Source organism: Podarcis cretensis, assembly GCF_951804945.1.
Source record: "Podarcis cretensis genome assembly, chromosome: 13".
NCBI classification, from domain to species: domain Eukaryota; kingdom Metazoa; phylum Chordata; class Lepidosauria; order Squamata; family Lacertidae; genus Podarcis; species Podarcis cretensis.
The window spans coordinates 25,734,523-25,749,912 of record NC_137182.1 but is presented as its reverse complement, the minus strand read 5'-3'; the positions used below and the strand labels follow the sequence as shown (position 1 = coordinate 25,749,912).

Sequence of the window (15,390 nt, the reverse complement as noted above, 5' to 3'; positions counted from 1 at the left end):
TGGGAGGGGCTCATTCAAAGGATATGTTTCTCTTTGGAGTGTAGAAGAAATAAGATTCATGGCCTTGAAGGCACATCAGGCAACAGGACTGATCAACATCAGGGACCCAATGTATGTTGCCCTGAGCCGCATCATAGAAGAAGAGTGTGATATAAATTAAATAAATAGGTTGCTCTTCCAGACAACCTGTTAATTGACCCTGATTTGATTGCTGAGAGGTTTGACAACCTGTTATTGAATGAGCATTCATTCTGATTTGCCCTTGTTATCTCACACTTTCCAGCAACTGTTATCTCACACTTTCCAGTGCTTTCCCTCCTCACTTCCCTTATCAAAAAAAGCGTGATTTTTTTAGGGAAGCAGGTTTGTTGCACAGGGTTCCAAATCAGCTTTAATTGCAAGACCTGTATTTTCCAGGATATAACTGAATCCCACCCCAAAACAGCGACAGCCTGGAAGCAACCCTGAGTTAAGCCAGTAAATTAAATAATAAAATAAAATAAAATAAAATAAAAACAATTAAATTAAATAAAGTCACTAGGCTTTGAGTGTGTTGTTGCTTGCACAAGACTTACTTCATAATAAGCATGTTTAGGATTTATTGTGCCCTTTAAGTAGATATGAGTGTTGTTTTTTATATGCATTGGAGGGCAAAACTGTCCCCAGTCCACCTATACCAACTCCCATGATCCCTAGCTAGCAGGACCAGTGGTCAGGGATGATGGGAATTGTAGTCTCAAAGCATCTGGTGGGCCGAGGTTGAGGAAGCCTGACCCATACTCACTTATATCCAATGGACACTGGGAAACACAAACCAGCAGGATGTTCTCCTGCACAAGCCCTACTGCAAGTGCAAACCATCATTCATTTAATCCCAAATATGGTTAGCGCAGGATGACGTCCTGAGATGCACTGTGCTCTTGGTGGCTTTCTTTGCATGGCCTCTGTGCAAAATTGCAGGAAAACCACAACGTGAGTCAGCTGGGAAGAATGGCAAATTGTAAAGCATGCTCATGTTTATTCAGTTGCAATTCATCCTCATTGTTTTGACGGGACACAAATTCATTTGTTATTCGCGGGAATGGCACAAACGCTCCATCAGCATTCGCCGTTAGTTAATAGCCACTTAGGGTACCGATTTTCATGTAAGCTCTTCTAGCAGACACTATGAAAGGCTTCATTTGTACATCACAGGACACTTCCTTCCCCCTTCAAGAACTGGACAAGCTCTTTGAGGCACTGCATCTCTACCTGCTCACAAAGAATCATGGGTGCTTTGATTTTGTGATCACCCTTAAAAAAAAAGCATGTACAGTATCTGGAATTTGGGTTGCCAACTTTTTTTAAGCTCCTGTGTTTTAACATGAACTTAATAAGCAAGAATTACCAGGTGATGGATGCTCATCTCTATACTGTGAAAAGCTTTACTGGGTGATTTTTTGGAAGATCAAGTTACCATTAAATGCACAGGAGCAGGTCTATTCATTTCCCCATCCTAATCAGTTGGCAATCTTGGGAGTTCACATTTAGGATTTTCTTTGGCCTTCTAATATATCCCAAGGCATTGGGGGGGGGGAGGGGAGACAGTGACTCAGTTTGATGGCCTACAAACAGCACAACTGCAATGCAAAGCATGACCAGACTCCAATAGGCTGTGGCTCAGCATGGTCCATCTCATCCACTCTTCTCTTATTCCAAATTTCTCAGCTCTGAGCAATAGTCCTGCCTGGGAGAGGCTTCCTTTAACTACCACATCTCCCCATTCTAGGTCTACTCACACCGGCTGTCGGCAGAGAAATACAGGCAAGCTGTCTGACAGTGACACCAGTATGAGGAAGTCACACAGTAAGTGCCTGGTTGTGGCCTAAGCTCCTAACCCCCTATAGTTCCCTTATTGTTTATTTATTGGTAGTATATTTTTATTCCACCTTTTGTCCAAAGAGCTCTAGGTGGTGCACACTCTTTGCCCATTTTATTCCCACAACCACCCTGTGAGACGGGTTAGGCTGAGTCACAGTGACTGGTCACCCAGTGGGCTTCATGGCTGCATAGGGATTTGAACCCTGGTCTTCCAAGTCCTAGTCCAGCACTCTAACCACTACATCACATGGGCTACATATTATGGGGGAGCCATTAAAGCAGAAGAACAGAGTGCAGTAGACGCTTTTAAGAGATGTTATCATATTTGCAGGCAGGCAAAAGCACCTTGTGGACAATTCAGAGCAGGGCTCCAGGAAAGGTTTGGACTGGAAGCAGGGGAAGGGAAGGGTCTTGAAGTCCAGATAAGGAGTGTAGAGGACCGCATTTGGTCCCCAATTTTGAGGTTTGCCCACCTCTGAAGGGATGTGGGGCCATCAATGGTTAATAGCCAGTACAACAGTGACCTGCAACACAATTTTGCTGAAGTGTGGCATGCTCCTCTTCAGGGTTCCAGCCAGCTAGCCATGTTCTTTTCCAGTATTCTCCATTCGCCCCACCCTGTTTCTCTCTGTTTTCTAGTTCCCGTTCCCCCAACAGTCAATGAGAATTCCTTGCCCACTGTTATTTGGTTATTTTGGATTTCTCCCCACCTCCCATTTAAGATTTCCCCTGTAAAGGTTTTTTTGTACTTCTATCAAGGTTCCCTCAACCCAAACCTATTGACATGCATGGATTGGTACTGTTCTGGCTGTGGAAGGACCAGCACTTGCCTGGGAATTCAGGAAATAGAGGAAATGGCAGTTAAACTGAACTTCCATGTGCAGAGTCAATATATCTCCAAGTACCAGGTGCTATGAGCAGAAAAACAGGGTGAGCCGTCACCTTCAGGTCCCTTCTTACAGGTATCCAGAAGCATTTAGCAGTTGCTATTGGAAGCAGAATGCTGGACTCAGTCTGATCCAGCAAGGCCATTATTCTGAAATAACTTCTCGCTGATTAGTTGAGTCTTATTGAGATGGCTTATTAAGGCAGCTTCCCATCTGTTTTTGTTGTTGCTTCCACAGCAAATTAACACCAATTTGCACAGAAAGCTATGGTGGGCGGCAGCACATTGAACGGAAAAAGGGCCGTGCACATAAGTGCCTCTCCTAAACCAGTTCCATTGCAGCTCTTTGTAAACACGCTCAGCACCTCAATGGGAGAGTTTCCTGGCACAGAGACTGAGAGACTGCAGAAGAAACCTCACCCACCCACTCAAAATCAATTGGGTATAGAGCACACTTGAGTGGAAGGACAGTCACAATTTCTGTTTCTTTCCAAGAGGGCTCCCAGGCCATGTGCAGCCATGAAAAGTAGAGCAGAGCATTCACCACACCAAGCTCAACATCTTCCTCCCCTCCAAGGCCCAGCTCCTGCCCCTATCCTGTCAGTTCAAAACAATCCCTCCCACATACAGACAAGACATACACACCCTGCAATTTAGCTTTCGTAGGATAGCCTTGCAAATGTTGATTCCCAGGCAATCGCATTGCATCCTGTCCATATGTTACAGCAGCCAATTAGTATGCATGCTTGTTCTGGAAATCCATGAGATATAAAGTTTGGAGACCAGACTGAAACCTATGGTTTAAACTGGCCTTTCTGCTTGGTGATATAAAACGACAATTCAAACCTGAGACATAAAACCATCACCTTGATTTACATCAATCTATTTACCTTGGTTTGTTTGGGCTGATATGGGGAGGGGGCAGAATCGGAGTTAAGTTGTCAAAGGTTGAGTATACATACTTCAAGGGAACATGATAAATTTTCATTCTGCTTTCCACCAAGTTGTTTTTGTGTGTGCTACTTTTGGTTCACTCTCTAGAGGGGTATTCACACTCAGGCACACCTCTCAGAAGCTCTTTGTTTTAAGATGCTACAGCTGAAGCAAAATTTGTGCTTCCAACACCCTTTCAACACCCTGTCATGTTCAAGATCAGCATGAATGTGGACAGCTGTTGGGGGTCATGAATAAAAATGCTGGTATTTTTCACATGCATATTTGAAGAGGTTGCTTTGTGCCTACCCTCCTTTCACTATTTGTTCACACCTACACACAAACACCTACTACCCCTTCTCTTTCCAGGAGGCAAGATCTCATTTACCTCCACTAAAACCCAGAGAGGCACGGGCATGCACTCGTGTTAGGGAAAGCAGCCCTATAATATGGAAAGCAACAATGGATTAGGGGCAGGAGAAGCAGGATCAGACAGACAGAAAGCAAGCTAAGTTTAAGGAGTAAGACTTAGATTCACTGCAAGAAGCAATCCAAGACTGGAAAAGTAGTGAGATGCAATCAAGTACGGTAGTTCTAAACAGCACCTGTGGATCTGCTGGTTAGCAGCCTCTTCCTCCTAGTATATGTATAATGCTTGAGCATGTGCTGTACAATTCCTCTGTTATGCTGGCCTCTCCACCCCCACTTACTGTATCTCCCAATATCCAAAGTTAGATTGCAAGCTCTTTGGGGGCAGGGGCCTATTTTCATCACTAGCAGGGCTGTTCAAGTAGTCTTGGTCTCTGAACCTGCCCTCAACCCCAGAACCTACTTAATGCAGTCTCACATATAAGCCAACAAAAGTCACTAGCCTACAGATATTTGAGAGCTACACTGCCTGCACACGTAATCATTGATAGCAGGGGGAAAGAAAACTTCTACAAAGCTACCTTATTATTAAGTCAGATCATTGGTGCATCTAACAGCATTGTCTACACCGAATGGCAGTTTTTTTCCTCAGACCTCAGCCCTGCTGCATAAGATCCTTTTAATTGGCGACGCTGAGGATTGAACCTGGGATTTTCTGCATGCAAAACATGTGCTCAACTACTGAACCACAGGCTCTCTCTCTCTCTAAAGCAGGCTTCCCCAACCTGATGCCCTCTAGATGCTTTGGACTACAACTCCCATCAGCCCCAGCCAGCTTTCCTGCCTACTGGTGTTTTGTACTCACCAGAGGCAAGCAGGCACCTCACTATTTACAAGGTAACCCTAACACAGAAACACACACTGATCCAGAAAGCTTCTTGGAAATTTGCCACAACAGTTTCTTAAAGGGAAAATGCTGTGTATGCTAATTCTCCCAAATACACACACACCCCTACACAGCTACTCCACAAATTTAAAAGCTCCTGCTTTGGGGGTGGGGGGTAGGAATGCTACAGAATGTGTGAATTCTATTGGAGCATCATGAATGATGAACCCTTCCCCATTTCTGGATGACAATCAAGGTTCTCACAAATTCTTTCATCAGGTTTAGAGTGGTTTCCTTCAGTGAATTCCTGTCAATCAGACCAAACTTTCAATCCTGGGAGTTTGCTTCTAGCACGCATCCAATATCTGTGGTTTAGCATTCCCAGGCATCAGGAAAGTTTAACATTCTTTTTCTATGAAAAGAATCTGTCTGTCTGTGTGTGTGTGTGTGTGTGTACACACGTACATACCACCACCACCCCAAACATCAATAACAGTTGAGAGCTGGTGTGGTGCAGAAGCTAAAAGTCTGAGTTAGAGACCAAGAGATTTCCAGTGTGAATCTCCCTTCTGTCATTATTGTACTACATGACCTTCCAGTGTTTCTCAAGCATAGGTCCCTAGCTCTTGTTGGACTACAACTCCCATCATCCAGCTAGCTAGGGATGATGGCAGTTGTTGTCCAACAAAAGCTGGGGACCCAAGTTTGAGAAACAAGCAAAGGGATGGCCCTGCCACACAGAAGCATGAAGAGACTTGCTTCAGGTGGCTTGGTGGGGTGGATGAGTAGAGAAAAAGGAAGGCAGGAACTGTGTCTGAACAGTGCAACAAGACTTTGTAAAATACTGCCCATGCGGGGGAGATGGACATTTGGAGTCAACCTCCAACAGCAAAATGCTTTTGCCTGATACTGCATGGTTACCCATGGGGATCATAAAACTGACCTACCATACAGGATTGTTGCAAGGATTCTAAACAATATAATGTACACGAAGTGCTTATGGCTGTGTTCACTATACATTTAAAGGCCCATGACTCACACACACCCCCCCAAAAAAAATCCTGGGAAGTGTAACTCACACCTCTCAGCAACCTATAATTCCCAGCACCCTTAACAAATTACAGATCCCAGGATTCTTTGGGGTAAGTAATGTGCAGGTGTGTACGCATTTTTGAAAGTGACATGAATTGTAATTAATTGATGCCCCAATCCCTAGCCTCGTTGCAACCCACCAGCACCCACTTGAGTGCAACACTCTAACCTGCAACTTCCCTCAGAGGAAATTAGTTTCTTTCCATGTGAGCCCTCATCCAGGTCCCAACCAGGAGAAGAAAAGTTTGGTATGTAAATAAACATACCAATTTACTTTTTTTCCCCTAGTCCTACTCCTGAAGGTGGGCTAGGGGGTTCATAACAGTTTGAGAAAGAGAAAGGAAGTGGGTGAAGCATCTCCCGCCCCACCATTGCTCCATTTCCCCACCTTGGGCTGCTGCTGTTGAAGACAGAGAAGCAGGTTGGGGGTGAAGCAGTCACCCTAGAGGACAAGAAGTTTGCTGAACAGTAGCATACAGGAAGATATTATGCTACACACGTTCAAACTCCCACCCACTTCTATGCCCTGATGTTGTCATCTTATCTTTCTGGCCTGGCTCCAGTGTCTTTAATGGCAACTAGTAACAAAAACACAATAAAGTAAGTCAATTCACACCACTCTCCTTTCCAAGCTGGGAAAAGCTTCACTGAGATTAATGTCTATGTTTCCAGTTGCTGTTCAAAGCATACAAGCAGGGTAAAAAAAACTGGTTCACACATGCATGTTGTTCCCTTGATGACACTGTACCCGATGGCTCGGCATGGGAACGTGTGAACCAACTCCACTGAAAAGCACTGTGTTGGATGAGATACATGGGAACATGAATCTTCTATCTGCTGTGACTCATGCATGCACATATACACAAGCCACAGTCATCAAATGAGAAAAATGCATGTGTAAATGGTTCCGGGGGGAAATCAGGCAATCCTATTGTCCACCACACAACAGCCACAGAAGAAAAGTTGCAACAGGCCAGAAACACCAGAAAGTGACAGTCTTCCTTATCTCATTGCACCCCTTGCCACCCATCAGCCATAGATCTCTCTGTTTCCCCTAGGGCCAGGAGCAGCTCAGTGGTAGGACACATACTTGGGTTAATCCTCAGTTTCTCCAGTAGAAGCATCCCATGCAGGAGGGCTGAGAAAGACCAGTGATGTGGAACTTGTGGCCCTCCAGCCATTGCTGTATCCCAGCTCCCATAAGTCTCAACCACTAAGGCCAGTGATTATAGGAGCTGGAATCCAACAGCATCTGGAGGACCACATGTTCCCATTCATACTGGAACATGAAATCTTGGATGACTGCTACCAGCATAGAGAGCATTTAGATTAGATGGACCAACAGGCTGACTCTGTCCAATACAGTTTTGTACCTTGATCTGAACCATTATCAGCAAGAATGCACAATATCATTTCAACACTCATTTGCTGCCAAGCACCACCCATTGGCCACTGATCTCTACATCCCCCATTAAGCCATGAATGCAATCCTTCTCCCCACCCTTCCTGTCCCGTACTTCCAGGAACTGCAACAACCAACCCCTAGAGCAGGGATGTGGCCCTCCAAAGGTTTGATGGACTCCCATTTCCATCAGCTCCAGCAAGCATGGTCAGAGGTCAGGGATAATGGGAGTTGCAGTCCATAAACATTTGGAGGGCCACAGGTCCCCCAACCCTGCACTAGAGAAAGTAGAAACATTAACAGGCCTTACATCCTTAAGCCTTACACTCTTCACAACCTGAAAAGCCCATTGGCCACAAGAATAGCAGACAAACCTGCTTCAGTTCAAAACAGCTGGGTCACCAAAATATATCAGCCAGGGTCTCCCACAGAGATACCCAATTTTCACTTCTTGGGTTGTCCCCATTGTTACCACCAATGCCAAAAGGAAGGCAAAACTCTTGTTTGTACTCACAGTTGTGAAGTTCTTCTCGCCGCACTCCTGCCCCCGGAACTTGCAGTATAACAACATCTCCTTCATGTCATGGCCCACACGCCCCATGAACTCACTCATGCTGAAGACTTTGGCTCGGTGATGTTGGAAGTTGGCCTTCTCTCGCAGGATGGCCAAGACTGCTGGGTCAGCAAGATGAGGGTGAAGGACCTGGAGGTTGACGTCCAACAAGGCCAGTAGGTCACCAGCATGGTACAGGTCATTGGTAGTGAGGCGGGAGAAGCGGAACCCGTTGAGGTTGCAGATGGTGACAGCTGGGAAGACCAGGCTGTGGGCAACGACCTCATCCACTCTGGTGACATGCTGGTAGGAGAAGTAGTAGACCAGCCGCTCGGAGCTCTCCACCAGAAGGAGGCCCAGGGAAGCCACAAACACCAGAGCCCACAGGGCCCGCCGCACAGTCATAGGTCCATAGACAAAGATGTGGCGGATTCCATGGAGGGTTGAGGTGTTGGCAAAGATCTGGAGGCTGGAGGGCTGGAGGCTCCCCAGGCTTCCCTCGCTGGTGCTCTCCTTTAAATCCATGGAGAAAGGATTGGTCATGAAGGTGCCACTTCCCTCCTCTGACTGCAGCCAGTTTCTCGTGCGCTCCAGCTTTCCCTCATGGGGTGAAAGAGGCAACAGAAGCAGCCAGCAAGCAGGGCAGCTGCATGTGAGTGTTTGGGTGGCAGTGGGGAAGGTGCTTGCTGCGTGCTCTCCCCAGCAGCCTGGCAGGGACAGTGTGTGGGGGGAGGGGGGGGTAAAATGTTTATTTAAAATCCATTGCAACTCTACCGCTTGATTTCCTCGCTGCGATAAGGAGGGCTGGTTTTATTTAGGGAGACACCAAGGTGATGTGGAAGAGATGTGGGTGGGAAGGCAAGGAGCAGCCAATGGAAACAAAGCCCTCCCCTTTCTCTCTCTCTCTCTCTCTCTCTCACACACACACACAGAGAGCTAGTGATGAGATTACCAGTGTGTGAGTGTGTGTGTGTGTGTGTGTGTGTGTGTGTGTGGTGTGTGCGCATTTAACGGGGAGCAGTCCAAGCTGCTTGCAACCCATCCGCTAAATAAGTCCGAGCTGCTTGCAACCTATCAGCTAATGTTTTATGTGGAAAGATGCTGCTGCCTGCCTCTGGAGCCAACACACTGCAGAACAGAGCAAGGTTCTTGAAGGAGCGGGAGGACTAATACCACCACCGCCCCCACTCCCTGCTGATGATTTTCCGGGCTGCTGGATTCCAGCATCCATCTCCTCTCTTCCCTTCTCAGGCTGCGTTCCCTACCCATGTCTTTTAGTCTGGAAGCTCCTCAGAGATGAAGCCAAGAGGACGACAGACAAAACTCGCAGGACAAAGGGCTGAACATGACCAGGCCTTCGTGTCATAGCAGAGCATCTGGGAAAGATTTGACAGCTGTACCCCCAGTAGTTGCTGGTGCAATGAAGGAAAAACAGCCAGGGCTGAGCTCCAATGATGCCTGCCAAGAAGGATTCGCCGGAGAACGCACTGGCAGCAGCAAATAAGTTTGCCTCTTTTTTTGCCCTTTAATGTTTGCCATCTGTCTTGACAGGGTACCATCGGCTCCATGAACCACCACACTTCCCTCCTTCCTCATCTGATCCCAGGCTGACAAACTGCAGGAAAGAAGAGTTTATCATCAGGGTATGTTACAATGCCAGCCACATTGATTCTAATTTCTTATAAAGCTAATTCTATGTTACAGGGGAAAGGAGCAAGTGTCCAGAATTTAATGAAAGCTTAGCCACATTTTTGTCAATGTCTTAAAACTCAGAGATAGACAAGTAAATGGCAACAGCGTCTTAAATGTGTTTATCAGTATACACTTGTGTGTGTTCGTGCGTGCATGTGCGGGGGGGGGGGGGGGAGAAAGAGATATACCACATTAATTAGAGACTGAGAGCATCCATATGTGAATGCCAATATTTGGCAACCTTCACTGTAATATGTGTACACACACTGTTTTAGCCAAAGTTAAGCACTTTAGGGCTGCAGTCTTTGGTGCATTTACCTTCAAGTAAGTCCCATTGAATTAATTGGTACTTCTGAGCAGAAATCGTTAGGATTTCTCTGTAAGCAGATGAACTAGGGAGCAAGTCCCACTGAATACAGTGAGGGTTAACACCTGAGAAAACACGCATAGGATTGTGCTGTTATTCCTATTCATTTCAATGGGAGGATTAGGCACATAATTAAGCCTTGCCTATAGGAATGAATGAGACGTCAAAATGCTTAGCTTTAACTGGATCGTGCTCATGAAATATTGCAAAAAAGAGAGGAATGTGCAAACGTATACTTTTCTGTCATATTTGTACCCCAGACTTAATCCAAGGACCTCAAGTCAGCATATGTGGGGTTCTTCTACAACCACAACAATCACATGAGGTAGGTTTTAGGATGACAGAAGGTGACTAGCCCTAGGTCAATCCTGTGAGCGTTGTGGCTGAACAGGGATTTGAACCTAGGACTTTTCCGCTTAAAGACTAACACTTGATTCACTACACCATGGCTGCAATCCTAACCATGCTACTTGGAAGTAAGTCTCATTGAGGTCAATGGGACTTGTTTCTAGGTAAGTGGGGTTAGGATTGCAGCCTTGCTCCTCTATGAAAATGCAGAATAAGCAAATGTGGGTGAGTGAATATATTTTAAATGAGTGTCTAGTTATGTGGACAAAAGAACTACTTCCAACCTCCACAGTCAGTGGCAGTTTAACTCATTATTACTTATCTGCTGCAGATACTGATACCTATTTTCAACTTTCCCTCCACCCTCTCAGTTTCGCAAAACATTTATCAATTTTTACAATTCCTTGCAGAAGTATTTTATCAATCACTTTTCTTTTCTCTGATTTTATATCATGCACTTGAGCACACACATACAAATTTCATAGCAGCGTATAAAGGGGTCACATGAGCAGATTTTACATGTCTTGTAGTCCACTTTTATGCATGTCAACCTGAAAATAAATTTCACTTAGATAATGTGGCTTGTTTATTTATTTATTTATTGAATTTATATACCGACCTATAGCCGGATGTCTCAGGGCGGTCCACAGAACGAAATCAGTTCTTGGCTTAGTCCCAAGTGTGCACAGGATACCAACTTTAAATTTTGAAAAAGCACCAGCAGGACACACCATGGCACCATGGGGTGGGGAGGTGAAAAAATAGATTATCTGAGGAGCAGGTAGTAGGCCTTTCATGGGCTATAATGCTTACATGCATGCATACCGAAACAAAACATATTCAGGGTTGCACCAGATGTGGAAGAAGATTCAGAGCAAGAAGCCAAAGTATGACCATTGGTATTCCCACAATTTTTATTTTTATTTTATTGTGAGCACAGGAGGAACAAGATTTACCACCACAGCAGGTAAATCTGTGTGTTCCAGTAGTGGCTGGCACCTGTTAGGGCTGATAGGGTGGAAGGGAGCCCAGCAGCAGGTGGCACCAGAGCAAATGTCAGGCAGAGCCAACTAATTCTAGCTTTGCCTCCATCCTCTTCCCTGCTGAGTTTTACAAGATAAACGAGAGGAAGCTGGCACAACCAATGCCACCCCCTGCACTGGATATTAGTAAGAAGGCAGGCAGGTGGGTGCTGGCTGATGATGGTGGAGCAGTGCCCCATTCACCCAGATGCACCAACTACCATTGCCAGTGTGTACCTGGTCTCCAGCAAGCAGAAGACCAGTTGAATGTTCCTCTTCCGCTCCCTCCCACTCCCCACTACTCCAATTTGCCTGAATGGCAGCAGAAATGAATCCGCTGGCAAGAGATGCCCATGTGTTCCTTTGCTACCCTAACAACTAATACTTAGAGGGCCATTAGCTTACCAAGAGGCTGGCCTGGCTATTCCAACAACTGAATCCTCCATTAGATCTTAAGTCTTGCTGGATCCAGGAATTACAACAATATTGCTTCTGCTAACAGCCTGCATAGGTGCTGCTTCTGGCCGTATTCAGTAACCCTTGCTTTCTAGGGCTGTTTATGCAAGAAAAGTCAAATGAAACAAAAAAGCAAGGGGGGGGGCCTAGAAAATCCTGCCCCCTCCCCTTCATTGGCTAATGCATTGGGGAAGCATGGTCTTCACTTCTTCTTACACCTAACAATCATGCCACTATTGTTGCTTTAATTGGCAGAAATTGTTCCTAGAAAAGTAGAGGGCTTGAATTATTGCTCAATAATATTTGGTCTTATAGTGTTTTATTTCTTTATTCATTACTACTTGTATATATGATGTGATTATCATAATTATTATATATTATCTTTAATAAAATATTTTGTGTTAAAAATGCTTTTTCAAAAAGAACAGTGCTCACATAATGTTAAGGAAAATAAATGGTTACGGAGAGGCTTACTAGAAATGGAATTCACAAGCCTCAATCTCTCCAATCTTAGCCAAATCACGAAGCCTCCTGCAACCTCCACCTCCCTTAATTCAAACATTAAGACTAGGAGCTGCAAGTCTCCAGTTCAAATCTCATCCCAACTAGGCTGCTGCTACCTCCCAGACCTGACATCTATAACACAGAGGAAATAACCACTCTAGCCTCCTTAAAGAGATATTGCAAGGCTGTGACGCTCTATACTTTTAAAGCACATTTGACAGCACACACACCCCTCAAATAATTCTGGGCACCGTAGTTTGCTAAGGGTTGGTGGGAATTGTAACTGTAAGAGGTAAACTACAAGGACCAGATTTTTTATTTTATTTTTTTGAGGGAAATAAATGTGTATCTTTCTCACAGCAGACCTTGTGAGGATAAGCAGCTTTTGAAATTAAAATAAAAAATTAGTAATCTGGGCCCAGTGTAGGGCAGCCAAATGTAAATGAACAACGAAGAGATATAGTCACAGGAACAAATTAAAAAATATATCAGCAAACAGTAGAAACAAAAACAGGCAAATATGATAGGCTAACCCAGTGTTTCCCAACCTTGTGCCTCCAGCTGTTTTTGAACTACAACTCCCATCATCCCTGACTAGCAAGACCAGTGGCAAGGGATGATGGGAATTGTAGTCCAAAAACAGCTGGAGGCACAAGGTTGGGAAACACTGGGCTAACCGATAAGATTCACCAATGACGAGAAACTGAAATCATTCAAACAATACAATACAGTACAAGTAAACAACAAATCAATTCTCTGATAATTATAGGACAAGTTTTCCAGGACTAAAATGCATTTCATACTTTTTTTCAATCAACTGAAAATGCATATGAATAGCAACTGGAGACCCCTTGGTGTCTCAGTTTTCTTGCAATTTTCTCTTCATTCAGGAGAGCACCAATATACTATAAACTTTGAAAACAGCTTCACCCACTATATGAAGTAGAATATATAATGCAAGACCACCACGCATAATATACTGTAATTAAAGATGCCTGTTGATTTCTGTTAGGTGCTACCATGCATCTGAATACAAACACCAGAGTAGTAATTTTGAATTAATGCAATATACAAAATTAGAATATACAGTCAGGGGAAAAAGAAAGTGCACCCTATTTGAATTCTGTGGTTTTACATATCAGGACATAATAGCAATCATTTGTTCCTTAAAAGGCATAACTAATTAGTGTTAATTTTTCACACATGGCTTTTCCATTTTGGCTTTATTTCTGTTAAATAAATCACAACACAGTGTAATATGCCATGCGTCATTGTTCACCTGAGATTGTATTTACCTAATTTTAAGACCTGCTACAGAACAGAGGGTTGTTATCATGTCTTCATATGTAAAACCACAGAATTCTAAGATGGTGCACTTTCTTTTCCCCCATGACTGTATGAAATTACATTACGGCAAAAAAAAACAAAAACCACCACCTCACATGCTTACCTTCACATTTTTTTTCCTCAACGTAAGTGAAGGCATAAACGGTACTCACTTCAAAAACCCCAAACTGAGGCCTTCTATGGCAGTGAAATTACCTACTCATGAGTTAACACAGCTTAACAGGTGACTCCTCAACTTTAACGAGGAACTAGCCTTAAAATACAATTAAAGAAACATGTGTGATAACTTAACTAACAAGGTCCTAGTAGCAGCTACTTTTATGGTCTTCGGTCATGCCTGAACCCACCTACACAATTCCCAGAGTAGCTGAATAATCAATCCCTCTTGCCAGGAAACTTTAGGAATTGTCACTCGAGGATAACAGTCCTAAAAACTCTCAGCACCCTTAGCAAACTACAGTTCCCAGGATTCTTTGGGGAATGTCATGCCTGTTTAAAGCGGCATGTTTCTGCTTTAAATATATTGCAAAGATGGGGCCTGAGGCCTTCCTGCAATCTGAGGCACAAGAGGCAAGGCCTTTTTCCTCAGAGGCACTAGAGAAATTTACCTGTTGCTTGCATTCCAAAAGGCAGTTAAAACCTCTTTCTTTCAGAAGGTTTTTTTAAATGGGATTCGCTGCCACTGCTCTGAAATGTTTTATAATTCTTCCAGAGCCTCAGTTTTAGTTTGACTTGGACCTTTCGGGATAAATTGCTTTAATTTCTGCCTGTCACTGTAATGCAAAATCCCGCCTTCGGCATTTTTTACAAGAAGTCAGGATACAAATGCTGTGAATAAACAGACAAACAAACAGACGGTAATGAAGAGATTATACTTCAGAAGCTACATGAAAGAATATATATCTTGTTCTGGAAGCCTGGAGCCAGTGACCACAATCTGACACCCACACAATAAATGCCCTCCCTTCACAGGCCTGGTTTACATCACTAAGAATTATGCTTGGGGAAATAAATAGGAAATTCAAGTGGGGGGAGAGTGAAGGGTTGCTACTGCGGAACGTGATCACAAGATGGCGGCAAAGAATTAAATTTGGGAGATACATATGCCTTTGCGAAATGTCTGGGGCCTGTGTTTATTAGTTTAAACGTGAAGTCTGGGTTGTGACCAGTTGCTATGCTGGAGGAGGAGAAATGGTGGACAAAGTGTCCAGTTGCCTTAAAGCTCTGAGTGGCTGAGAGACGAAGAAGCTCAAGGTATTAATTTACAGGACAGAGGAGGGGGGGACGGGAATTTAGTTGACTAGCCTGGTTAGAATTCAATTGGGCAGGTTTTCCCCCCTTCAATACAGACTTTAAATCCCTGAAGCAAGAGAGCATAGGGCTATACTAACTGAGGGCTCCTCAAAATGGCCCTCAAAAATGCTTGTTTGCTGTGCCCACAACCAGGGAATAATTTAGGCCATGCCATCTTCCCCAGTTTTTATCTTGCATTCGTAATATTCCAACACACAGTTGACATTCAGCCAAAATTTTACGTAGGCCTCTGAATGTTATTCTCTCGATAGGAGCTTTTTCTTTTAGCCGGAATTCGCCAAAACTCAGTTACAGCACCTCTCAGGTGGGCGCCGTGGTGAGTTCCGGCACTTCTTTTTCTAGAAAAATAGCACTGTTCT

At 44.3% G+C, this 15,390-nt stretch overlaps 1 protein-coding gene across 3 annotated transcripts in view; it reads right to left on the bottom strand.

The window, feature by feature from the left end:
• The window catches only part of LOC307200294 (acid-sensing ion channel 2), a 383,251-nt gene extending 372,332 nt beyond the window's left edge, over window positions 1-10,919 (bottom strand). Inside the window, exon 1 of one of the 3 annotated variants that reach the window (XR_013832361.1) lies at window positions 7,943-10,919. Coding sequence is in view for 1 of the 3 variants with exons in the window: in XM_079948800.1 (XP_079804926.1) it covers window positions 7,943-8,524 (582 nt within the window). In the remaining 2 variants the exon portion in view is untranslated. The remainder of the gene's footprint in view (window positions 1-7,942) is intronic. The other 2 variants (XR_013832362.1, XM_079948800.1) reach the window with 2 other exon arrangements.
• Window positions 10,920-15,390: the final 4,471 nt, after the last annotated feature.